The 25,541-nt window shown below is 42.0% G+C and overlaps 1 protein-coding gene across 4 annotated transcripts in view; it reads right to left on the minus strand.

Annotated features, from left to right (window-relative positions):
• Positions 1-25,541, minus strand: part of LOC125308051 (galactosylgalactosylxylosylprotein 3-beta-glucuronosyltransferase 1) — an 83,254-nt gene that overhangs the window by 30,810 nt on the left and 26,903 nt on the right. For 2 of the 4 annotated variants that reach the window (XM_048264263.1, XM_048264264.1), the window contains exons 2-5: positions 14,218-14,342; positions 9,768-9,910; positions 6,514-6,585; positions 5,657-6,165 (exon numbers count right to left, since the gene is read on the minus strand). In XM_048264263.1, coding sequence (XP_048120220.1) covers positions 5,657-6,165; positions 6,514-6,585; positions 9,768-9,879 — 693 coding nt within the window. In that variant the 5' untranslated portion in view covers positions 9,880-9,910; positions 14,218-14,342. Of the gene's footprint in view, positions 1-5,656; positions 6,166-6,513; positions 6,586-9,767; positions 9,911-14,217; positions 14,343-20,595; positions 20,625-25,541 lie in introns of those variants that run through there. The other 2 variants (XM_048264265.1, XM_048264267.1) reach the window with 2 other exon arrangements.

Consider the following 25,541-nt stretch of genomic DNA (forward strand, 5'->3'; position numbering starts at 1 on the left):
ATTACATTTCAACCCTAGCCGCAAAATCTTCCAGTCTTCCTGTAGGCGGTCACAAGCCAAGGTGGGCGAGGCCATGAATAATCAGTTTCCCTTCGGCCTCATTGGGAAGGGCTTTTTCTGATTCGCTTGTTTTTCCGTGTATTTTCTTTCATTGGCTAATGCGGGCAATGGGGGTAGAAGATCATGTTCACATTACAGCATGTATATGCAACTTGGAGTGAGCTATAGTATTTGAGAAAGTAACAAGTATTAAACGGTTTCTCAGTGAATGAGACCTTTAAAGACTGTTATGTTTTTTATAAGCTCATGAATGCCTCTTCATGAGATTCCCCCAGGGTCTGGAAACATTATGTTTCAATATCTGTGTACCATTTCTCGCCAGTAAGTAGTATAGGAATACTGTAGGCTACGTTCGGGAAAATAGACCATTCCTCTAATGGATTTTACCTGATTTTACACGTCGCGAACAGAACACTTCAGTTACGTGCCTGGTGTAGCTTCCTGTAATATAGGCTAGCCTAAGCCTAGCTTGTACTCTTTTCATGCAAGCTAACGTGAAGAATATGAACATGCTATTTTGTAACAGACAGTTAGGTGGAAAAGTTTGTTTGTACTTACAGCCTGTGAGCTGGTGGTCGATCATCATGACGGTACAGAACCAGGTTTTCAGAACATCGATGCAAAACCACTTTCTAACTGTAGGCAGTGAGTGTGGTCGAAATGATTGGAACACAGAACTAATGTTGCACTACTTCGGTGGTGGTGTTCCAACGATAAATCCGAACCATTTCTCCCTCAACTCATGTTTCTAAGGCAAGACGTGCAACATTGATGTGTTATTGCCACACATAACACAGGCACGATTTTTTTTCCACCATGTTAGCAACTTGCTGTTAACTCCTACTTACGACGGAGTATTAGGGCCACACATGAAGAGAAAAAATATTTTTGCCATGGCGAGATTAAACTCGACATGTTGACTTTAAAGTTAGCCATGTAGACATTAAACTCGACATTTTCGAGAATAAACTTGAAATATCATATCTACTTTAATCTCGACGTGTCGACTTTAAAGTCGACATGCTGACATTAAACTCGCAATAGGCCCTACTGTTTAAACATCAGTTTAAGCTATGTAGCCTACACTAATACACAATATGTTACATGAAAAATGGGCTTCAAATAGGTGTTATTTCAGATAGATTGCAGATATTCAGATAGATTGCGTCTTGTCTGTTAACTATAATTGCCGTCATCGTGAAGTGCTGTCTCGCGGTTATGGAAATACTATACCGTTTAGGCTAAATAGCTAGAAAAATATATGTATCCAATGATATAATGTTTCTATACAAAATGTTATTTCACTCTGTTTTACGTGATTAAGGCTACTGCACATCCAAATAACTGCCCTTCATGACCCACGGGCGTCACTCTCCATAGGATAACATGGCAAAACTCATTTTTCTAAAACTGCTTTTCCATGTCTCACCTGCAATACGTAGCCTATAGGAGGCTAGAAACACAGGTATAGCCTAAGCATATATACTATTTTGATCCTGTGAGAGAATATGTGTGCATGCACTTCATTTATGCACTTTGTGTGCATATGTGCAAGTAGGCTACTAGCCTACATGGGGTGGTCGGGAGGACAGCTTCATTCGTCCCTCCATAGACATTCAGCAATGGGCTGTTTTGCATCCATTACAAACAAGCAACGTGAAAGTCTAGGATTGGGGAGAGCGCCTAGTATGCCTCTAGTGCATAAGCATGAAGTTGAACATTTAGATGCAACAACTAAATGTTTAGAACAACACTTTAATAATAGGCCTATAAATAAATAAACCGCTATGACGTTTAGGCTACTTTTGACCATTGCATTTATCGCCTGTAACTCCATTGATAAGGACCTAACAGCAAAGTATTTGGCTGAGCAACGTAGGTTAATATGTTCTATGTTTTGTCCACATGATATAGGCCTATGTCTAATCATTGTTGCACTCGAACACTCTGAATCATTGTTGCACTTGTTGCATTGTTTCATTCGTCCACCCTTTCAATCGTCCCGAGCGGTCGTTCTCTCTCCAAACTAACTTTATTCTCAAAATGTTGAGTTTAAAAGTCGACCGCGCCGAGATTAAAGTCGACATGATATTTCAACTTTATTCTCGAAATGTTGAGTTTAATGTCGACATGGCAACATTAAAGTCTATACGTCAAGATTAAAGTCGATATTACATTTCAACCCTAGCCGCAAAATCTTCCAGTCTTCCTGTAGGCGGTCACAAGCCAAGGTGGGCGAGGCCATGAATAATCAGTTTCCCTTCGGCCTCATTGGGAAGGGCTTTTTCTGATTCGCTTGTTTTTCCGTGTATTTTCTTTCATTGGCTAATGCGGGCAATGGGGGTAGAAGATCATGTTCACGTACAGCATGTATATGCAACTTGGAGTGAGCTATAGTATTTCGAAAGTAACAAGTATTAAACGGTTTCTCAGTGAATGAGACCTTTAAAGACTGTTATGTTTTTTTATAAGCTCATGAATGCCTCTTCATGAGATTCCCCCAGGGTCTGGAAACATTATGTTTCAATATCTGTGTACCATTTCTCGCCAGTGATAGCTGCTGAGACTCACTGCCATGAATGGCAGACAGCTTTAGAACAGCATTGTGGTCATAGCCACACATGGGGCCATTATTCTCATGTGTTTCTAGGAAGTTAAGGGGTTTGGTGCAGCTGTCTAGTGTTGTGTTTTAAAATAACTTTGCAGGCGATACAAGCACACACAGAGACACACAGACACACACACAGGCATACACACACATGGTTGACAAAAGATCACTTGAGCAATAATATTCATGTCTGAGACAGACCCCAGGGCTCCAATAAAAACGGAACACCTGCGCACATAGAGGACACACTCAGCGCTCTATGCCTATGAGATGTCGTGCACATTTGCACATAGAGGACACACTCAGCGCGAGGGGCAGCCGTGGCCCACTGGTTAGCACTCTGGACTTGTAACCGGAGGGTTGCCGGTTCGAGCCCCGACCAGTGGGCCGCGGCTGAAGTGCCCTTGAGCAAGGCACCTAACCCCTCACTGCTCCCCAAGCGCCGCCGTTGAAGTAGGCAGCTCACTGCGCCGGGATTAGTGTGTGCTTCACCTCGCTGTGTGCTGTTTGTGTTTCACTAATTCACCGATTGGGTTAAATGCAGAGACCAAATTTCACTCACGGGATCAAAAAAGTATATATATATATACTTATACTATATATATATATTTGCACATAGAGGACATACTCAGCGCTCTATGCCTATGAGATGTCGTGCACATTTGCACATAGAGGACACACTCAGCGCTCTATGCCTATGTGATGTCGTGCACATTTGCACATGGACGACACACTCAGCGCTTTATGCCTATGTGATGTCGTGCCACTAGTGTGGTGAACGGGACCGTGTGAACAGGAAGTTCTTGTGCAGAGGGAAACCGAACCCCCCTTCTCCCTTCCACCGCAGCGGTCTGTCAGCACAGAGACAGATCCTGTATCCCCTGGCAACCCTTCCTGGTCGCCGCGGCGCTGCGCGGTGTGATGGAGGGTTTGTCTGTGAGCTTATTATGGCTGATCCCCGCGGCACAGGTAATGACAGGACCATCAATACACCACAGGGCTCATATTTACAGCCCTGCATCGCTCCGCAATCCCCCTCTCCTGCCCTCCGTGCCCCCTCTCTCTATCACTCTCTTTTACCACCTTCTTTTATTGTGTTTTATTGTCTCTTAGCCTCACTGTCTTTTCTTCCTCCAAGTAGTGTTGTGCTCTCTGCCATGGGAAGACACAGATACAGACACAGACACACACAGACACACACACACGCGCACACACACACACACACACACACACATGCACAAAGACACAAGCACACACATCTCTCTATGAGGTCTGTGGTTTGAGGCGCAGCAGGTCGGTCCTATTCTGATCAGGTTATATGGGGCGAGAGTGCTCTTGTGGTCATTTTAGACAGCATTATGAACTGTTGGCGGTCTTGTTGGCTCCCAAACTCAATCAGAAGCTGCCCAGATTGCCTTCCTGGGGAGCGGCCTCTGAAATGCCTCTGAAATGCCTCTGAAAACACTTTTAACAGGGACAGCATGGCGGAGTGCAGAGCAAGCCACCGTGGACAGAGAGCAAGGGCAGGGATCGCTAATGCCCAGGAGGAACGATGGGTGGATGGGGGGATGGATTGATAGTTAGATAGACAGACAGGCAGACAGATAGATAGATAGGTAGACTGACAGACAGATAGATAGATATTTCCTGTATCCTTGGGAAAACCGAAACACTTCTTTGAATTCTCCTTTTTTTAAATTCTTTTTGACTTTGTTTAAGCTTTCACGCATTGCTCAAATATCAACAGCACGACTCACCTAACTGTACACAAAGCTATTCCATAGAGCTGCATCTCCTATCTACTGACTCACCTAAATGTACACATACTGTAGCTAATCTATAGAGCTGCGTTAACTGACTGAAGACAGCAACGACAGACCAAGCAATCAATATTCTTTCATCCTCTGTTTTCACACCCCTGCAGTCCAGTGGGTGGATTATTGATCAGAAACAAATCATAAACAAACACAGAAACACACACACACACACACACACACACACACACACACACTCACTCACACACACACACACACACACAAACCATCAAAGTTGAAAAATATATAGCGGAGTATGTAAAGCCAAGCTCAAGGTCAATCCTGGTGCTTCAGTTTCTATCATTCATTGTTATCTAATGTTACTAATTTATTACTAATTCAATACTATTAAAACCAACGTTTTCAATCCAATCTAACGATCCAATGTTTTCATCCAATGCGCAGTAAGACATTTCAGTGCAGATAAGGCGTTTATTCAATCAATTAGTGAGTTCACTGAGAATCAGACCCATGACCTTAGACCTCAACCTGTGGACCCATTAGTGAAACTGCTACGCCTAGCCGACACGAGTCTTGATCAGATAAACTGACACCCTCATTAGAGCCTAGTGGGCCTACTCTCCAGCTTTTCAGTACACAGACCGCCTAATGGAGCCATCTTAGCAATCCTCCATGCCCTACTGCTGTGTACTCATAAGAGAACACCACCATCTACACCAAAATAAACCTTCAGATCATGAAGAAACATCAAATGGGCGTAGATTTTTATGTGTTATTGTTGTCTATCAAACATGATAGACATTCAAAACATGTAATAAAAAAACAACTTAAAAAACTCTTCTTTTGAATATTCTTGTTTTGAATGTTCAGTGTTTCCCATCCAAAGAGCACCTCTTGAGTCGAGGAATCACTCCTTTTCAAAAAATGTTTTTTTTTTATGAGAAACAGACATGATTCGACAAGCCTCATCATCCTATGTCCAGAAAATAAACTATTTCCTTCCGATGTTAGTTTGCCTTACCTCCTATAGAAATAAAGACTTTCCTTCCGATGTTCTAGTTTGCCTTACCTCCTATAGAAATAAAGACTTTCTTTCCGATGTTATAGTTTGCCTTACCTCCTAAAGAAATAAACACTTTCTTTCTGATGTTATAGTTTGCCCTATCTCCTAAAGAAATAAACACTTTCTTTCCGATGTTATAGTTTGCCTTACCTCCTCGAACAGCTCCAGGCTGTAGGTGTTGTCGTCATCAGCGAAGTAGACGATGCCCGGTTGGCTGCTGTTGGGGCTGAAGGTCTCCCGTAGCCAGCGTAGTGCCAGGTTCCGCTGCATGGTTCCGCGGGGGATGCGCGGGTCCCGCGTGTCGCCCCGCAGCTTGTAGTTGCGCGGCGTCTCCACATTGAGGTGCGTGTAGTTGAGGCCTGTCTCTCGGAGCAGGTGCGCCACCAGCGGCGTCCGGCGCTGCGAGTCCTCCACCAGGATCCAGTGCAGGTTGGCCACGTGCAGGAAGGTGTTGGCCAGCCGCGTCAACTCTGCCTTCTGCACCGGCCGGCTGTAGGTGGGCGTGATCACGTGGATGGTGGGTAGCACGTCGGACCAGGGCGGCGGCCGCGTGTACACGTACTCGGTGCGCACCACCTCCACGATGTCCTTGTCCGGCGAGCAGTACTCCTTGGAATCGCCCACCGCGCCAGCCTCGCGGCGTCCGTCTGCACCGTCATCTGAACACAGGAAGAGGAAGAGGAGATGGAGGAGGAAGAGGAGGAGGGAAGAAAAAGAGGATGAATGGGAGGAGTAAGAGGGAGATGTGGAGGAGTAGGAGTGGGTGGAGGGGGAGGGGAGGATGAAGAAGAGGAGGAAGAGAAGGTGAGTGGAGAGGGGACGAGGTGGATGGAGGAAGAGTAGGAGGAGGAAGAGGAGGAGGAGAATTAAAGCGTTAGCACGCCCTCCTCTGGGGCTGCTCAGGTTTGTATTAATGTTCAGAAAGGACGCGTGAGAGCAAGAGAGAGAGAGAGGAGAGAGAGAGAGAGAGAGAGAGCAGAGACGGGAGAGGGGAGAGGAGTAGCTACCTGCGAGGCGGTGGCGGTGGATGGCTAGCCGCTCGGGAATGATAAAGAAGTCTCTGACTAGGTGGTGACAAGCTGAAAGAGGTGAGAGCAGCACGGTAAGACTGAGGGGGGGGATTAGGCTGAACAGGCATGGGGGCTCAGTAGGAACCACACAAGGCTGCTCCAAGGGGCTCAATTGGAAGATCATGGAATAAGATTCCAGTTTGTTCCGTTTGTATATCAGGCCAGTATTGCCCCTGGAAACAGCCCGCATGCATCTGCTGTTAAGACTGCCAAGGCCACTGTCAGCATGCTGGAATCTGGAAGATGTGTTAAGACTGGGTCTCAGAGAGAAGCTCTTGGATGTGCTTGGACTTCTTGAAATGTGACCCTGAAAGGCGAAACCAGTCGCTTTGCGCACAGTGCTATTTTGAGAAAATCCACGATAAACAAACGTACGGGTTAAAATGTTGAATTTCACGTTTTCACACAATTCAACAGTATACAGTATAAATTAAATAAATTTCACGGAAAAACATACGTTTTGACTGTTTAACCCTCTCTGTAATAACAGTGCACTCACACTACCGCACGTGACAATTTGGTGATTTTCTCATCTTCTGGAGTATGCCGTATTGTGACAGGAGAACCATGCCAATTTTGGATGCGGTTATCTTAGCGATACTTTTTTCAATACCCTCGATGTACATATCGTTGGAAAGCTTAGTTTATGGCCGTTCATGTGAGCACAATATCTTAATTTTGTAAATTTTACCGAAGCGACTGGTTTCGGTGGTCTTGTGGTCTTGCGGGTATCCTTAGAGACAGAAGTGGTGTTAAACTTCTGATTTGTGACTTGCTCACTCATACCTGTCCCTGTTTGCATACTACAGCCACAGTAAAACACCTGGCACTGATTTGCATACTACAGTCACAGTAAAACACCTGGCACTCATTTGCATACTACAATCACAGTAAAAAACCTGACACTCGTTTGCAGACATTACCTCAGTATGTCAGTATATAAACAGCAGGCAGCGTATTTTCAAGAAAGCCAATCTACTGACTGACACGCATGGGCAATCTACTGGCTGACACACATGGGCAATCTACTGGCTGACATGCACGGGCAATCTACTAGCTGACACACATGGGCATGACAGAGGGAGGAATACAAAAGTGAACTCTTTTGTTTAGTATCCAGAGATTTCACTGGAAACTATGTAATGTGTCTGAAAGCTGCTAATTGACCAATCTCCTGAGTACAGTGGCTTCTTCACTCTGGAGGCACTAAGAAGGTGAGAGTTGCAGTCTCTCCACCCCAGATGGAAACAGCCTCCTGACAAACGTAATCTTACTTGTTTCCTATCAGTCATGCCTGCCTGTTTGCCATCTGACATCTGAACAGGCACTGCGAGAAAGCTACAGGAGAAGCAAACAAAAGCCAGCTGACAGATTTGATTTGTGTAAAACAGCACCATTCACGATTCTTGGCTCACAGTGGTAGCCACGCTGACAGGGTAAGAAAAGACCCTGACTTAGCAGTGTTACCCCAACAAATCGCAGGACTGTATCAGTTTGATAGCTGACGCTCTGGCACCTCAGCCATCAGAACAACAGACAAGCCTCCAGTGTCACCAGCACCATACCTGATTGACCCGGTCGGGTCCGAGCCAGAATCCGCTATCTGGGTCGGTTTTGTCAGAGACTTTCTAATGAGGAGACACAGCACTCAAAAAATCCTCCATAGAAATACATGGGGCAGGTTTGTAACGCCAATATGGCCGTTGCCTACACATATCACACCCCTTCCTCGACAAAACGTCGACATGTGAATACATTGAGCCAATCATGTGGTGTGATGTAAATATGCTGAGCCAATCATATGGTGTGTTGTGAAGACATTGTGCCAATCATGTGTTGTGAACTCGCCGCTGGAGCAAGATTGGTGTTGTTAAGCCTTACGCACGCGCATTTCTGCCGAATAGGATGCCCGATGAGTTCCCAAAAAGCGTTGCAATATGGCCGCAGAGTGGAGGGACTTGCCTAAAAGGACTTTGGTTTTGTCCAGTGTGAGAACGTTGCGCTCAGCGTCTGAGGTAGCCCCCTCTGGGCCCGTCTGCAGCTTGTTTGCAATCCTCTTGTTACTCTGTCCATCTGATTAAAAGGCAGCAGAGATGGATCTCATCCTTTCTCTCTGTCTCTCTCATCCCTCCCCCTCTCTCTCTCTTTCTCGGAGAATGCTAAACACATCAACACAAACAGGGCCCTCACAGGCAGACGAAAGACCATCTCAATTATGGACGTCTGAGTTTCTCGCCCTGTGAGTGTGCGGGCTGGAAACAGATTGGCTGACCCCATTTAGCCTTAGTTGTTTCAGGCGTTAGCCACATCTGCGCACCAGAGTAGAAAACAATCCTGTTTATTAGGATGCATCCGTGGAGCCTACTGGGGTAGCTCTTAACAGGAACAGTGACTCATGCAACACCGCTGTTCTCTGGCTGTGCAGAGTGGCAAGTGTGTCGTATAAAGGTCATCTGCCTGTGTTTTTCACAGAGACCCAGCATGTTAGATTTAATGTGAAAGAAGAGGAGTTAAAGGACTGATCAGGAAGTGTCTCTCTGTGCCATTAGTCATGTCAGCTAGATCTCAACAAAAACAACACTATTCACCACTTGTCTCATTGTTGCATGTTGTCATCTGAAGACCTCTACGTGTACCTACTTTACAGTAGCTACTTGACTCTGCCCACACTGCTGTGGTAAGTGAATGAAATTATGCCCCCACCCCAAAAAAAAACAAAACAACAACCTGTTTTTGAGGTTCTGGTTAAAAACTATGTTGATTTTGGGACAGGGATAGGACAAAGGATAGGACAAGTTCTTAGTGTGTGTGAGTGTGGGTGTGTGGGTGCGCAGCATGCATGTGTGTGTGTGTGCTGTGTGGCGCAGTGCATATGTGTGTGTGTGTGCCTTGTAGCGTGTGCATGTGTGTGTGTGTGTCTGTGTGTGTGTGTGTGCGTGCGTGTGCGTGCATGTGTGTGTGTGTATGTATGTATTTGTTTATGGTTGTGTGTGTGTGTGTGCGTGCGTGTGTGAGTGTGTGCATGTTTGTACGTGTGTGTGTGTGTGTGTACGTGTGTGTGTGTGTGCGTGCGTGTGTGCACGTTTGTACACGTGTGTGTGTGTTTCCTTGTGTGTGTGTGTGTGTGTGTGTACGTGTGTGTGAGTGTTTCTGTGTAAGAGAGGAAAGCAGAGGGCATTGTGTGTATGTACCCTTGCGAATGGCCAGCAGGGGTGCAATGGCGTTCTGGTGCCAGACAGTGATGAGCAGTGTCCACGGCAACACGATCAACACGATGGCAAGAATGTCTCTTCTCTTCGGCATCTCCAGGGTTAGGGTTGTGCCTCGTCATTACCTGCCACCACACACACACACCCCGAGAGAGAGAGAGAGAGAGAGAGAGAGAGAGAGAGAGAGAGAGAGAGAGAGAGAGAGATGTTTTACTTCAATATTCCATTTATTGGAACATGTGTATTGGTTACATTTAAATGTTGCATTAAAAACATTTACTGTTATTGGTTTCTAAAACAGGAGAGAGAGAGAGAGAGAAAGAGAAAGAGCAAGAGCTGGAGGGACATAGTGTACACAAGAAAGAGAGGGAGGGAGAGAGCGAGCAGACATTATGAAAAAGAGGAAGGAGAGATAACAGAGAGAGGGACGGAGAGAGAGAAAGAGAAAGAGAGAGAGAGAAAGAAAGAGCGAGCTAGGGGACCATGCGTGTGCCTGCCCGCCCTCTAAAGCACTCTAAAGTGGGTCATCAGTGAATGATTTCAACCTGGCTTAGTAAAACATGACGCCAGAGACACAAAAAGTGGGAGAGAAGTGGGCTTTGAACAGGAAGAAAGAAAATGATCTGAGGAAATGATTAGGGTAAAATGGAGGACAGAAAAAGGATGTTAGAGAGCAAGGAGAATGAATGTGTGTGTGCATGTGTGTGTGTGTGTGTGTGTGCGCGCACGCGTATCTTTTTTTATGTGTGTGTGTGAGTGAGAGACAACTGCTTCTAAAAAAATAGTATTGTTCAAATGTGTGTGTGTGCGTGTGTGTGTGTGTGTGAGGGAGAGAAAGAAAGAGAGACAGAGAGCGAGAGAGAGAGAAAGAGAGAGAAAGGAGGAAGAAACTGCTGCCAAAAAAGCAGCAGTGCTTTAGGTTCCTTCTGGACTTGTTGTTCAGAATAATAGCACACGTCAATTCAGTTTATTTGTCTCCACACAGAAACGCTTCATTTAGAAAGCCTGTGAACAGCCAAAAAGCTCCTTCCTCCAGAATGTCAGGGTGTCCCAGGCAACAGGAAACAACCAACAAACATCCCCTTATTGAAAAAAGATTACTCTGACTCTGACAAACTGCAGACTATATATAAGGGCCAGTTCACACAGATCTAATGACAGGAGACACTATGGCTTTAAGAGTGTTTACATGGACAGTCTTTTTGTCATTCCAATTAAACTATTCGGTAACACTTTATAATAAGGTGCCATAATAAGTAGCAAACTAGTCATTACCCTTTTTTAATATTTGTTAATTGTCACTAAAATATCTATTTGGCACAAATTAATAGTTTTTTCGTGATTAATTAAATATTAGTTGTTTGCATAAAATCTGTACGTTAATGTTTTAACAAATAGAAAACAATCTATTAACTAATATTGTATTACAGTAATATTTGTTCGTTTTTTTCAATTGCTAACAAGCGCTTACCCATACTTCAGATATTTTTTCTAAACTCTTAACACAGACTCACACTTACAAAACACAATTGGCCAAATGGATCATTTTCTTCACAAAAACACATTTTGTTAAATATATACTAATACATCTTTCTCTGCACACACTAACTTTACCAAAACACTGGAAATCTGACTCAAAATCAAATTATTCTGTCAAAGAATAACACTTGTTTTCACTTCACAAGGTACATGCAGTCAATCAAAGTATACCAGGTTTCAAAATACTGGCTATTGTTGAGATTACAAAAACTGCATAGATTTTTATGTTTCAGTTTTACAGGTATTTGCATGCAAAACATGCAATCCACCGTTTTTACACTAAATTTCTTGGTTGGAAACTGTATCTCCACATGTGATGTTCACATTCAAAAGCATTCCAGTAAATTCCAGCCCTCTAAGTCACTTGATATCACTTAGAAACACAACTGAGCCCTAGTACCAGGTCTTATGAAGCAAAAGTAGATCAATATAGAATGAAAATATGAGTGCTTTAGACCATTATTTGCCAAGGTATGCTCATGCATTTTGTAAAACGAGGGCATTTTGGATCAAATTAAATTGAGACGTAGTAAAATTAATCTGAGAATGTAAATCACTATACAGATTGTACATGAAAAAAGTTGTCATTTTTGGATTCCCAAAAGCTTTCAAATGGTGTATAACATTACTATGCTACATAGCAATATGGTGCATACAATGGTGCATACAATTGATTTAGTTGGGGGTAGGTGGGGGAGGGGGGTAACCTCCCACCGGCGGGACACTGAAGATTTATAAATATTAGTCAGAGGATGAAGGGACTGAGACCAAAACTGGCTTATCACATGTATTTAGGCTGGCGTACATAAAACAGCATCTGCACAAGCAAAATAAAAAGAAGTACATAAGCTATTGTGTCAACATTGTTCATGTCATTAGCTTTGTCTGTCTGTGTATATTACTAATCTGTGTAGATATAATATTACAATTAGGGCTGGGATAAACGATTATCTTTTAAATGATTAATCTAGCGATTATTTTTTCGATGCATCGATTAATCTAACGATTCATTTTTTTAGTCCGATTCGATTTCGATTCGATTTGATTATCGATTATCTCCCAATTATTTCACTAATAGCAACTTATACATGTTTATTTACATATATGAATGAAAAACATGAATTCTTTAACATTGCAATATATGTTTATTGCTCTTAAGATTCCAAAATAAAAGACTATACAAGTGCAAAGTAATGCATTCTTAGTCAGAGGTAGCATTCAATAAAGTTCAGTAGTGTATGTCTAATTGAGTGCCTGTCATTTTTAAGACGTTCGTGTGGGAATCCTTGCAATTAACATTAACACAGTTAAAAGACTGCTGATGTGTGGATGCAATTCATAACGTAGTTAGTTCAAATAACGGTTCGTACTTCTCCTTTGGACAAGCACTTTTGAGTCTTGGAAAACACTTTTCCATTTACATCGGGATTTTTTGCAAACATTCAGAGTCAATACAATGAGCCTGAGTAACGAATACAAGCAGCTGCAAGTAAGCATGCTAAACTTGACATCCAAAAAGTATTGTAACGTTAGCTTTGAAATACTGCTTGATTGCATACTGTAACTTAACTTAGTTTAGTCTCCTCAATGTACTATGTTGTGATAAGACCTTAACAGAGTTTACCTTAACTTTAATGCTGCATTTTTTAACAAATTTGCGCAGCATGGTCACGATGCTAAGCGGATTTAATAGCAATTTAGCCCACTGTGTTCTATGCAGTGCTTCTATGTGGCAACAACAATCCTTCAACAATCGTGAATAATTTGTTAAATGCACATGCAGAGGAGGAGCAGCGGGCTCGTTACGAGAGAGAGGGGGCGGGGCGAGGAAAGGCTGTGTGAGTAAAAAGTGCAGCTCAATGAAATTATCTTATCTTTAATTTAAATAGTAGGACTATAACATAGACATATAACATCAATGTGCGGTTTTGATTTCGTGGTGCCCAGCCACAGATTAGTCAACGTATGGAAAACACTGAAGGTGTAAAAATAAAAATATTTAGCAGCACATGAATCGACGCTCATATTTTGCGTCAACGTATTTTTTGCGTCGACGTCATCGATCACGTCGACGCGTTGTCCCAGCCCTAATTACAATCTGTCTGTGTATATTACTATATTACTAATATATTAATTAAGCTTAACCAACTTTATCATAAGGGGCCCCACACTGATAGCTATATATTACTAATATATGAATTACTGTAATCTTAACCAACTTTATTGTAATGGTCCTATGAGGAGTGGTTTATATTGGGATAGGCAGAAGCACAGTTTAATAACAATTAGTTAAATAATAATATATCATTCACTTTTATATTAATATATAATTTGTAAATAAACATTTAACATTTAAATGATGTAAGATAAAACTGTTAATTAGTGCCAAAAAGACATTTAGACAATATTAGTTAATCGATTGTTTTCTATTAGTTAAAACATTAATGTACAGATTTTATGCAAACAACTAATATTTAATTAATGATGAACAAAACTATTAACTTGTGCCAAATAGATATTTTAGTAACAATTAACAAATATTAACAACGGATTAGGTAATGACTAGTTTGCTATTTATTATGGAACCTTTATTGCGTTACCAACTGTTCAGATTGAAAAATGTATGCCGTCTGTTTACATGGGGTACATTCTATTCAGCCGGTAGAACGTACCCCAAACATCACTTGTTTATCTGTCATATGAACTAGTTGCCTGATTAAAACATACCTGGCAAAAAGAGCAAAGGGGACATATTGTGCAGTTGTAAAACTTTCTTTACAGCAAATTATGTGAAAGCACAAGACAAAAAGAGTGGCGAGCAAACAGAGTTTGAGTTGAAAGTGAATTTAAACACACTTGATTGGTGTGTGCGTGGTGTGCATCTGAAGATTACCTATGGTTATAAACACTTCATGTTCTCAGACACTTCAGACGTGGTCAGTCGGAGAAGAGGCCTGGCCGGGAACGGGCTGGGCAGTGCGGGCGTCCTGCACATCTCAACACAGGGACAGCAGCAACCTGCAACACAGAGAGGATATGACCACTCACGTCAGCGCCGCTACACACATCTCAACACAGAGAGGAGGTGACCACTCACGTCAGCTATGTACGCAGTTAACACATAGAGGATATGACCACTCACGTCAGCGCCGCTACACACATCTCAACACAGAGAGGAGTTGACCACTCACGTCAGCTATGTACGCAGTTAACACAGAGAGGATATGACCACTTACGTCAGCTCCGCTACACACATCTTAACACAGTCGACACAGAGAGGAAGAAACCGCGCACGTCGACTCCACTACACACATCTCAACACAGAGAGGAGATGACCACTCACGTCAGTTACACATTAGTCTCACAGAGAGGTCCAATCACATCAGCTAGTGACTGGTGCCACAGAGAGGTCCAATCACATCAGCTAGGTACTGGTGCCACAGAGAGGTCCAATCACATCAGCTAGGTACTGGTGCCACAGAGAGGCTCAAACAGGTCAGCTATGCACTTGTCTCACAAAGATGCTCAAACAGGTCAGCTAAGCACTAGTCTCACAGAGACGCTCAAACAGGTCAGCTATGCACTAGTCTCACAATACGCTCAAACAGGTCAGCTATGCACTAGTCTCACAATACGCTCAAACAGGTCAGCTATGCACTAGTCTCACAATACGCTCAAACAGGTCAGCCACGCGCTAGTCTCACAGAGAGTTCCAATCACATCAGCCACGCACTAGTCTCACAGAGACGCTCAAACAGGTCAGCCACGCGCTAGTCTCACTGGTCTACTGGTGCCACAGAGAAGGAAGGGAAGAGCGCTGACATCACTAGGCTCCCAGGGGCCGGCGTGTCTTTGGAGAAGTCACAGTGTGGAGAGTGCATGCTACGTCAGCACACCAGCATGTACACTGAGAGTTGGCTGAAAGTCTTAAATGCACTTAGATAACCAAATAACCACTATTATTTAAAGCAACACCAAAGCGTTTTTGGTAACACTCCATAATAAGGTGCCATAATAAATAGCAAACTAGTAATTACCTAACCCTTTGTTAATATTTGTTAATTGTTACTAAAATATCTATTTGGCACAAGTCAATAGTTTTTTCATCATTAATTAAATATTAGTTGTTTGCATAAAATCTGTATGTTAATGTTTTAACAAATCTATTAACTAATATTGTATTAATATTTGTTAATAATATTTGTTAACTAAATGTCTTTTTGGCACTAATTAACAGTTATGTCTTACATCATTTAAATGTTAAATGTTTATTTACAAACTATATGTTAATAGAAAAGTTAATGACATATTATTATTTAACTAATTGTTATTCAACTGTGCTTCTGCCTATCCCAATATGAACCACTGCCCATAGGACCCTTACAATAAAGTTTAAGCTTAATTAATATATTAGTAGTACATAGCTATAAGCGTGGAGCACCTTATAATAAAGTTGGTTACGCTTAATTAATATATTAGTAATATATAACTATCAGTATGGGGGACCCTTATAATAAAGTTGGTTAAGCTTAATTGATATATTAGTAGTATATAGCTATCAGGGTGGGGCCCCTTATAATAAAGTTGGTTAAGCTTAATTAATATATTAGTAATATATAACTATCAGTATGGAGGACCCTTATAATAAAGTTGGTTAAGTTTAATTAATATATTAGTAGTATATAGCTATCAGCGTGGGGCCCCTTATAATAAAGTTGGTTAAGCTTAATTAATATATTAGTAATATATAACTATCAGTATGGGGGACCCTTATAATAAAGTTGGTTAAGCATTATTAATATATTAGTAATATATAACTATGCATATAGTCGGTTAAGACGTTCGGAAAGGTTACCGCCCCCCATGAGGGGGAAAACATGCTAACACCACACAATGGAAGTCAATGGGCGAACTCGCTAGCAGTTAGACTTTATACATTAGTTTTACATTCAGGTGGAGTTCTGCTTGTTTCTGAACACAATGATTTGAAGGAATTGTATTTACTTAACTGTCCTGTGTATGCCAACAACCTAATTCCCCTCGATTGCCCAATGTTGATGACAAATTTCTCTGGAAGCTATATTTGATGGTACCGTCATTAGGTTGCTAACTAGCTATCTTTATATCGTCAGTGTAACATATCCAACTGGTACACATTACTTGTTAAAACTATTCCCACGGACATTGTAGGGAATGTCATTCTTGTGAGAATAAATTAAGATGCAACTTATGAGTATGTGGTGTTATGGCAATAGGCTTAGCTTGCTAAACCGAGCTACACAGTCCGGCCATTGAAAGCAGTTCTACAATGAGTACACTTGAGAGAATTCTGGCAGTTTAACTGGAATTAGCAAAATGAGGGAACTTAATGTTACCCTTAACCTCGTTGGTGCACAGATAACTCTCAGTTCAAACGTGTTTGTGCCATTTATTGATGTATGCTAAAAGATTTAATCTTTTTAAAGGTGTTTTCTGTGCTCATGCCGGTGCACCTCCATTAGATTACATGCAATCAAAACGAACATTTTCCCCCTTGGGGGCGTTTCAGCCACGGTAACCACGATTATGACTAGATGCCGACTGTATGTATTAGTCAGACAGTGAAGGGACTGAGACCAAAACTGGCTTATCACATGTATTCCTTTATAGGAAAAGTTAAAACAAAACATGCCTTCAGGCACTGGCATACATAAAACAGCATCTGCACAAGCAAAATAAAAAGAAGTAGTTGAATGGGCTATATTACATGCATCATTCCTATACCATCACTGTTAGGGGACATGGAATGTACAGGTGCACAAAACGACAGTTAATCAATATTCTGAGACTCACTAAATATTCACAGATGTAGACCATACGGACATAAACATAATGCTAAACTAAATGTACATTAATTTCCTGCTCAGGGATTAAAGTGAAAAAAAATCGTTTGACTGAACTTTTTTCAGGCCATAAGTCATACGTTGTTCATATCTACCTATAGAGATAGCACCCCTTTTGCGGTCGCGACCTATTGGTTTTTAATGTACATAAAGATACAAACAGCAAAGTAAAGGGAGTATTAAGCCTTATTCACACGGGCTGCCATTGTTTAAACCAAAACGAGGCTACAGGGTACACTTACTATATAATTAATGCCACCTACAGGTGAATGCATAGAACATAACAATCCTATGGTTTGTGTACCCTGTAGCCTCATTTTAGCCGCCAATGGCGGCCATGTGAATAAGGCGAATTGAGAGTGTTCTTGATTGAGATTGAGTTTTCCTGATGAACAAAAATATATTTTAGTAGCATCCCTGACCATTGCTGATTAGCCATTGCTGTTCTTTTCTACTGCAGAAAGGCTTTAACACACTCTTATTTAATTACTTCAGACCAAAAGTGTTTAAAGGGGAGATTTTTTCTTGTTAATATGCAATTCAACACCAAGTAAAAGCAAACCCCTGGCACTTTAATTTCTTTACACCATGGCTTGTTAGTTCTCCCCCGTTTCTAACAGCTGCCCATCTCCATTTATTTTTTAACTTTTGACACCTGCCTTCCTTTAGTAACAACGCATCCATGACAGCTATAGTGGCCATGCCAAATAGACGCACACAAATCATGACGCTAATATGCTAGGTTCTGGTAGGCCTACTGGTTATGGTTTTGTGCTATAAATTAATAATATTTTATAGCAAAGTTTTAAGTTGACTATTTTATTTGTATGGTTATTTTTTGTCAACATACACTCACAACCTACTGTCGTTAAAAGTGAGGCCTAAGCAAAATAGGCTACAAGGCTGTCTGTGCGTCACAAACAGACTGACCCCCTTACTCAAAAGTTCGCGATGATGACAGTGATATTATTATTATTTTTTATGCTAACACGCTCAGTCAAAACCTTCCGTCACAAATTGTGAAAAAAATTGTTGTACATGTCATAACAGACGGGAAAATAAAGTGCATAGGCTACGGTTTATATTGCGTCGCTTTACACATAATGTTAGTTGCATTGATTAAAAACTGTAACAATAATAGTAGCCTACATCGGGTGGCATAGCAGGCTATCTGTTCAAGTCATAGGTGACACCCAAAATGAGTGACCTCCCCTGACAAGAGTTCGCAATAGTAAGAAATTGTCTACATTGATGCACGGAAAGAACACAGCCTACGCTTCTTCTTCGAATTCGCACATAGAGCTCACAATATCCTATCCAAAAAAGTTAAACGGATTGGCCAACCTCATCAGCTGTCTCTAATGTGTCACTATAATCCAACTTTTAGACCGTTATAGTCCTCCATACGTGTTCTTTTTTTTTAGGCAAACGCCCGAGACAAGTTGGTAGCTACAACATAAACAAAGCGAAACTCATGGCTGACGTAGGCTATCTTCTTGAGCGGTCACTGATTGAGACACAGAAAGTTCTCAAGAACACTATTAGGTCTTTAAACATTTACCATCACACACATTAATTCATCGGACCTAATATTTGTAGTTGCCTTAAAAAAGGAAAAGTAAAGGTGATAGCGCCCCCCCCCCCCTCCTATTTTTTTTCTCATCGGATCTGCATCGATTTCAAATATGACATTTCTAAAAACAAATTGACGGAAATCCGTCCTACGACGGAGAACTTTAATCCTTGAGCCTGCTAGACTGAATTGCACTTTCCATGCACACCAGTGGTGGCCAGTGGTTAAAAAAATAACGGAGGAAGGAATGTCCGCTTGATTGGTGTTAGTGGCAGATATGAGGTTGTGATGGTGTTGGTGGCATATGTGAACAATAGAGTATGTAGGCCGCCTACCCAGACACATTTATAGCAGCAGTATGTACTATGTAGCATTTTAACTGGCAATGTTCTGCAATAAATGCTGTTCTGCAATAAATGCTGTTCTGACATTCTCAGGGGGGGTCTGACCTAAGGAGCTAGGCTAGCATGCAGCAGCCAGAAAAGTTGTGGGTTCAATTCTTGGCTTCCACCATTGTGCATTTGAGCAAGGCACTTAACCCCAAATTCCTCCGGGGACAATGCACTTTGTAATATAATTTAAATATATAAGTCACTTTGGATAATAGTGCTAAATTAATAAATGTAAATGTAAATAAATGTAAATTGAGGTCTGAGAAGTCAGGGAAGATATGTAGGTCTAGTTATGAAATACTGTTTTCCAGGTGCAAAATTATGGAAAGTCTGGAGGTTTTGCTCAATGTAATACATTGGCAGAAAAGTCTATTATACTAAAATTAGACACTTGTTTTATAAAACCATATAACTATTTACCATTGTGTTTCTGAACACAATGATTTGAAGGAATTGTATTTACTTAACTGTCAAAAATGTTTGATCACCAAATGAACTGTCTACTTATGTGACAGGCCAGCAGTAGGCTATAGCTGATTGTTTTCTGTGCTAACGTTACCAGTTAGCCATGAGTATTTGTCTGACTATGTAGCATTCAGTAGCCTACACTAGCCTTACCATCTTGTTTTGGAATATGAATTTTTGGAACTGGTCTTCCTGCTTTGATCCTAACCTTCACAGTGTATTTGACTGAAATAAGATTTGAGATTGTCCTCTGATTCCATTGTAGGCCCTACTGTTTATTTCACGAGCAAAAAACAAGCTTTCCATTCAACACAAGATTCTTAGCTGTATGACTGCAGATAACGTTCTTGCACCGTTGCCGCTAAAAACAGCACCCCCTATCGCAATTGAAAATTGCTGTATGGAGGAGCTTCCTCCCTTGGCCATTGAAAACGACGTGATTCACGAGCCGCTGGGGTCCGAGGCGTTTATAATGGACTTCAATGAGGGGCTTGAGGAGGAAGCTCCTCCATACAGTAATTTTCAATTGCGATAGGGGGTGCTGTTGGCATTTTGACCTAGGGGAACGATTTTGTTCATTCAAAGTGTTAAAAATAGTAATATTAACAGTCATTTATCAGATTAGTAATTCACTTTATATATTTTTTATTGTTCTCTGAAATTTTAGGGAGGGTGTTCCTCCCTTTCCTCAATGAAGGAGCCTCCTCAAACTAAACTACACTGAATGCATGGAAAGTTGCTAGCGGAGCTTACAGCTAGTCACTTACAGTGTGTATGAACTCGTGGTCATAATGAAAACATTAATAAACGTTGTCTAAGTTGCTAGAATTGCACCCAAATCCTAACAATACATGTAAAGTAATATAATACAGGTGATATATCGAAGTTTTCAACTTAAACAGCATTTTACAGTTACAAAATTAAAACAAAGTGGGGAGTGCTTTACATAGTCAACTTACCCAATGCAAAGCAACCGCTTCGAGTTCTGATCGGGTACGGCAACAATACAAGGACAAAACACCGTTTCTCCAAAGGGGGCTCTAAAACACCAATCTCGATTAAGCTGCTTAATTACGGCGAAAATCACATACAAACACTAAACTACATTTCTAACTCTGTTACACCCACCTCCCCTGAATTTCACCAAATTCGAGCAGCAACCAAATAGTACTTCCAAAGGCAAAAAGTACACTACTTTCAAACACTAGACAGAGGGTCACCAATTACAGGACAGCCAACCACAAAGGTATCCAATAAGGATGAAGTGGAAGAAGAGGTGCACAAACTCTCGCACAACCAACCACTGACCGTAGGGTGCCTTATACACCCCACAAGACCATAAAGCCATAAACCATAAATTCCATAAATTCTCCATAAAGCTAATCAGAAAAGCTTGGACCACATAACCATGTTACCAAACATGTGTATGACCTCAACTAGATGTCTAATCATGAAAAACCCGAAACACTGGCCTGCAGATACCCTGCATAGACGGATGTGTGTGAACAATATCTTGTCTTGACATAGTTTGAATCAGTCTGTCAACTGGCTTGAGAATGCGACCAAATCTAGACCTGAACTGTGCGGATGTACTAGGATTTTCAGACTGAGACATAAACTGTGTCAACATTGTTCATTTCATTAGCTTTGTCTGTCTGTGTATATTACTAATTTGTGTATATATAGTATTATAATCTGTCTGTGTATATAACTATATTACTAATATATTAAGCTTAACCAACTTTATTATAAGGGCCCCACCACACTGATAGCTATATATTACTAATATATTAATTAAGCTTAACCAACTTTATTGTAAGGGTCCTATGAGGAGTGGTTCATAATGGAATAGGCAGAAGCACAGTTTAATAACAGATAAATAATAATATGTCATTGGCTTTTACATTAACATATAGTTTGTAAATAACATTTAACATTTAAATGATGTAAGAAATAACTGTTAGTTAGTGCCAAAAACACATTTAGTTAAATATTAACAAATATTAATGCAATATTAGTTAATAGATTTGTTAAAACATTAACATACAGATTTTATGCAAACAACTAATATTTAATTAATGATGAAGAAACTATTAACTTGTGCCAAATAGATATTTTAGTAACAATTAACAAATATTAACAAAGGGTTAGGAAATTACTAGTTTGCTATTTATTATGGCACCTTATTATGGAGTGTTACCTTTGATGCAAACAACATTTGTGAACATGTCAGATAGACCTTGTTGGTTCTTGGTTGACGCTGTTGAAATGAAGTAAAGTTGAAGCCAGAAATAACTGAATTCTTAAACAGTAATGCTTAACTTCCATATTTCACAGTACATTTACAATCCAAGTTGCTCTTTAAATCCAAATGCGACTGGTTTATGTAAACCATTCAAATGCCAGCAATGCTGTACTCATTCCAACCCATATTTAGCCCATGTCCACCATCACTGTTATGTGTGCCTATTCGCTTCACTTTAGCCATTCAAAGGCAAGAACACAGAATGCGTCCAACTCATACATGCAGTAGAAGCCCAAGGTCGGTTTATCGTGAAGTGAAGTATGGCAGTGTGATAATGTGTGAGGATCTCATGAATATAGTATAGCATATAGTATTAAGTATATATACAGTGTACACACAGTGAGGTGAAGCACACACTAATCCCGGCGCAGTGAGCTGCCTGCTACAACGGCGGCGCTCGGGGAGCAGTGAGGGGTTAGGTGCCTTGCTCAAGGGCACTTCAGCCGCGGCCCACCGCGGTCGGGGCTCGAACCGGCAACCCTGCGGTTACAAGTCCAGAGTGCTAACTAGTGGGCCAGGGCTGCCCTCCGGTTACAAGTCCAGAGTGCTAACCAGTGGGCCACGGCTGCCCTCCGGTTACAAGTCCAGAGTGCTAACCAGTGGGCCAGGGCTGCCCTCCGGTTACAAGTCCAGAGTGCTAACCAGTGGGCCACGGCTGCCCTCCGGTTACAAGTCCAGAGTGCTAACCAGTGGGCCAGGGCTGCCCTCCGGTTACAAGTCCAGAGTGCTAACCAGTGGGCCAGGGCTGCCCTCCGGTTACAAGTCCAGAGTGCTAACCAGTGGGCCAGGGCTGCCCCTAGTCCAGAGTGCTAACCAGTGGGCCAGGGCTGCCCTCCGGTTACAAGTCCAGAGTGCTAACCAGTGGGCCAGGGCTGCCCTCCGGTTACAAGTCCAGAGTGCTAACCAGTGGGCCAGGGCTGCCCCCAACAGAATAGAGTGGGAGCGGGTGGGGGAGCCGCACGCTGTGTGTTGGCAGAAACACTATGAGGGACGCAGCCAGGCCAGCCTCTGTAGCAGCAGTCAAACTGTACTGTCTGTCTTTCATCAATAATTCAACACCTGGACAGGAACTCCAGTAGACTCCTCAAGCGCTGGACGCAGAATGCTGGAGTTTGGCTTGTGTGTAAGTTCCTGCCAATGCCTGATGCCTGCCATTGCTGAAAAACTTACATCTGTGCTTTTGTGTGTAAATATGTGTGTGTGCTTGTACAGTAGTGCAGGTGTATGTGTGTGTGTGTGTGTGTGTGTGTGTGTGTGTGTGTGTGTGTGTGTACGTGTTGATGTTCTAAGCACTTAAGCAGAGACAAAATAATTTGCGGTTAATTGCATCTGAGAGAACACCACAGAGCATGCATCTGTAGGCAGGCAGGCAGGCAGAGACTTACTGCAGTAGGGGCGCTTTCGCTGTCTCTGTAGTTGACGTTCCCAGATAAGTGCGTAAGAAAGCCAGGTATGCCATACGGGAGGGCAGCATATCTGTGTCATCAAGGAGACGTCTCAATGCAAAACAAGTATCTTTGTTGCACCGTCTCTTGAGGTGTGTGTGTGTGTGTGTGTTTGTGTGTGTGTGTGTGTGTGTGTGTGTGTGTGTGTGTGTGTGTGTGTGTGTGTGTGTCTGAGAACTTAAAGAAAAGCTTCTTTATGTATTTATTTCCCCCCTCTTGTGTTGATGATGAGAAGCGCTGCGTAGTGTCTGTTAGCCGAGCTGTGTGCTCTGGGTTTAAACACGGGGCCTGCTTATGCAGTACCAGCTGCACAGCACTCTGTGCAGGCCCCCATTCTGAAAGCTCAAAAGCAAACACAGTGTAGCAAAAGTACAGGAAGTCTGCACAACACCAAAAACATCTAGCTCCAGCAAGATAAGGAGGGAAAGTCAAAAGTAAAAGTTTCACCCACGAACAATCTTTATTTGTGCAGCTCCCATTCGAAATATACTCTCCTTCATGACACCCACATACAAATGTCCACTGAAATGTATGCAAATGCCCTATGCATAAGCAACGCATTTGTAATTAGAGCTGAACATTGCAATCTCAAAAGTTCTTTGTATCCTGCAATGTAGTATAGTATGGTTTTGTTGGTTTGCAATTGCCACACACTGATCTGATTCCATGATTTTGTAGAGGGTAGCTGTTTTCTCTCTCTCTCTCTCTCTCTCTCTCTCTCTCTCTCTCTCTCTCTCTCTCTCTCTCTCTCACATACAACTCCTGTCCACATACATGTTTCTAACATCATGTCTAAGAATGTCTCTAATCTCATGTCAATATAGTTGGTGATATGAAAATAAAGTGGATAACTTTTTAATATATAATCCTCCACAGCACAGTGCTGTAGGGGTCTATAGGGGTCTATAGGGATCAGGGGCGTCGCCAGCCGACTGACAAATGAAGTGGCGAAATTCACCCACCATTCAATAGGTAATCCATATTTTCTGTCTGAAATCTACCAACTTACCAATTTTGTCTGGTGCAATTTTGAGCCCTGCTAGTAGGCTAAGCAAGCATTAGGCAACTGCAAAGCATCTGGTCAGGTTAATTGGCACGACACATTTCAGTGCTCGTTTTGAGAGAGAGAGAGATTTATTACACTCAGCTCTAAATAACTAAATTTAGCCAGAAGGGCTAAATGCCCCCCCCCCCCAGTAGCCAGTAGGCCTGCAATGTAGGATTTTTGGTAAGGGAGATGTTTTAACAGTGACAAACTATAAACCATTAAATATCTAGAGTGGGCTGAGACAGCTTTCGTTCACCCTGTAATGAGCCATTTAACCATCAAAGTGATTACAAAGCTGATGACATAAACATAAAACAGCATTAAAAAAAACAAGTTTTATGGGAATGAACATGTTCCATGGGAATGTGTTTAAATGTCCACTGAAATGTATGCAAATGCCCTATGCATAAGCAAAGCATTTGTAATTAGAGCTGAACATTGCAATCTCAAAAGTTCTTTGTATCCTGCAATGTAGTATAGTGTGGTTTTGTTGGTTTGCAATTGCCACACACTGATCTGATTCCATGATTTTGTAGAGGGTAGCTGTTTTCTCTCTCTCTCTCTCTCTCTCTCTGTGTGTGCAATCCCATTTTAACATAAAACATTTTACTGTATTTTTGGTAGATCTCTGGCATAGATCAAACAACAAAAGAGCAGTTAGATGATGGAGAGAGAAGGGAGATCAACAGAAGGAGGTGCAGAACATTTGCTTAATGATACATTACATGCAACCTCACACTTACAGTAAACGTGTATGCAGTAATTCAATAATAAATAATTTGGGCAGTCTAATGTAGTCTGTTGTCTACTATAATAACACCTTTACCTTGCCGGCACACATGACTGTGTATGTGTGTGTGCGTGTGTGCGTGTGTGTGTGTGTGTGTGTATTCTCCAGTGCTGCAGGGGAGTCAGACGACCTGGAACGACTCGTCCCAGAGGGTCACACCAGGACACACTCTGGGGGGAAGCAGTAAAGTCAGGGCTGAGATCAGAGCAGCACCGATAGCCCTGCCGGCAAGCCTACTTGAAAAGGCAAGCGCCCCATTGCCCCCCATGGCCCGACCGCCCGACCGCCCCATTGCCCCACCCCCAACCGCCCCAATG

This window comes from Alosa alosa, chromosome 15, assembly GCF_017589495.1.
Source record: "Alosa alosa isolate M-15738 ecotype Scorff River chromosome 15, AALO_Geno_1.1, whole genome shotgun sequence".
NCBI lineage: Eukaryota > Metazoa > Chordata > Actinopteri > Clupeiformes > Clupeidae > Alosa > Alosa alosa.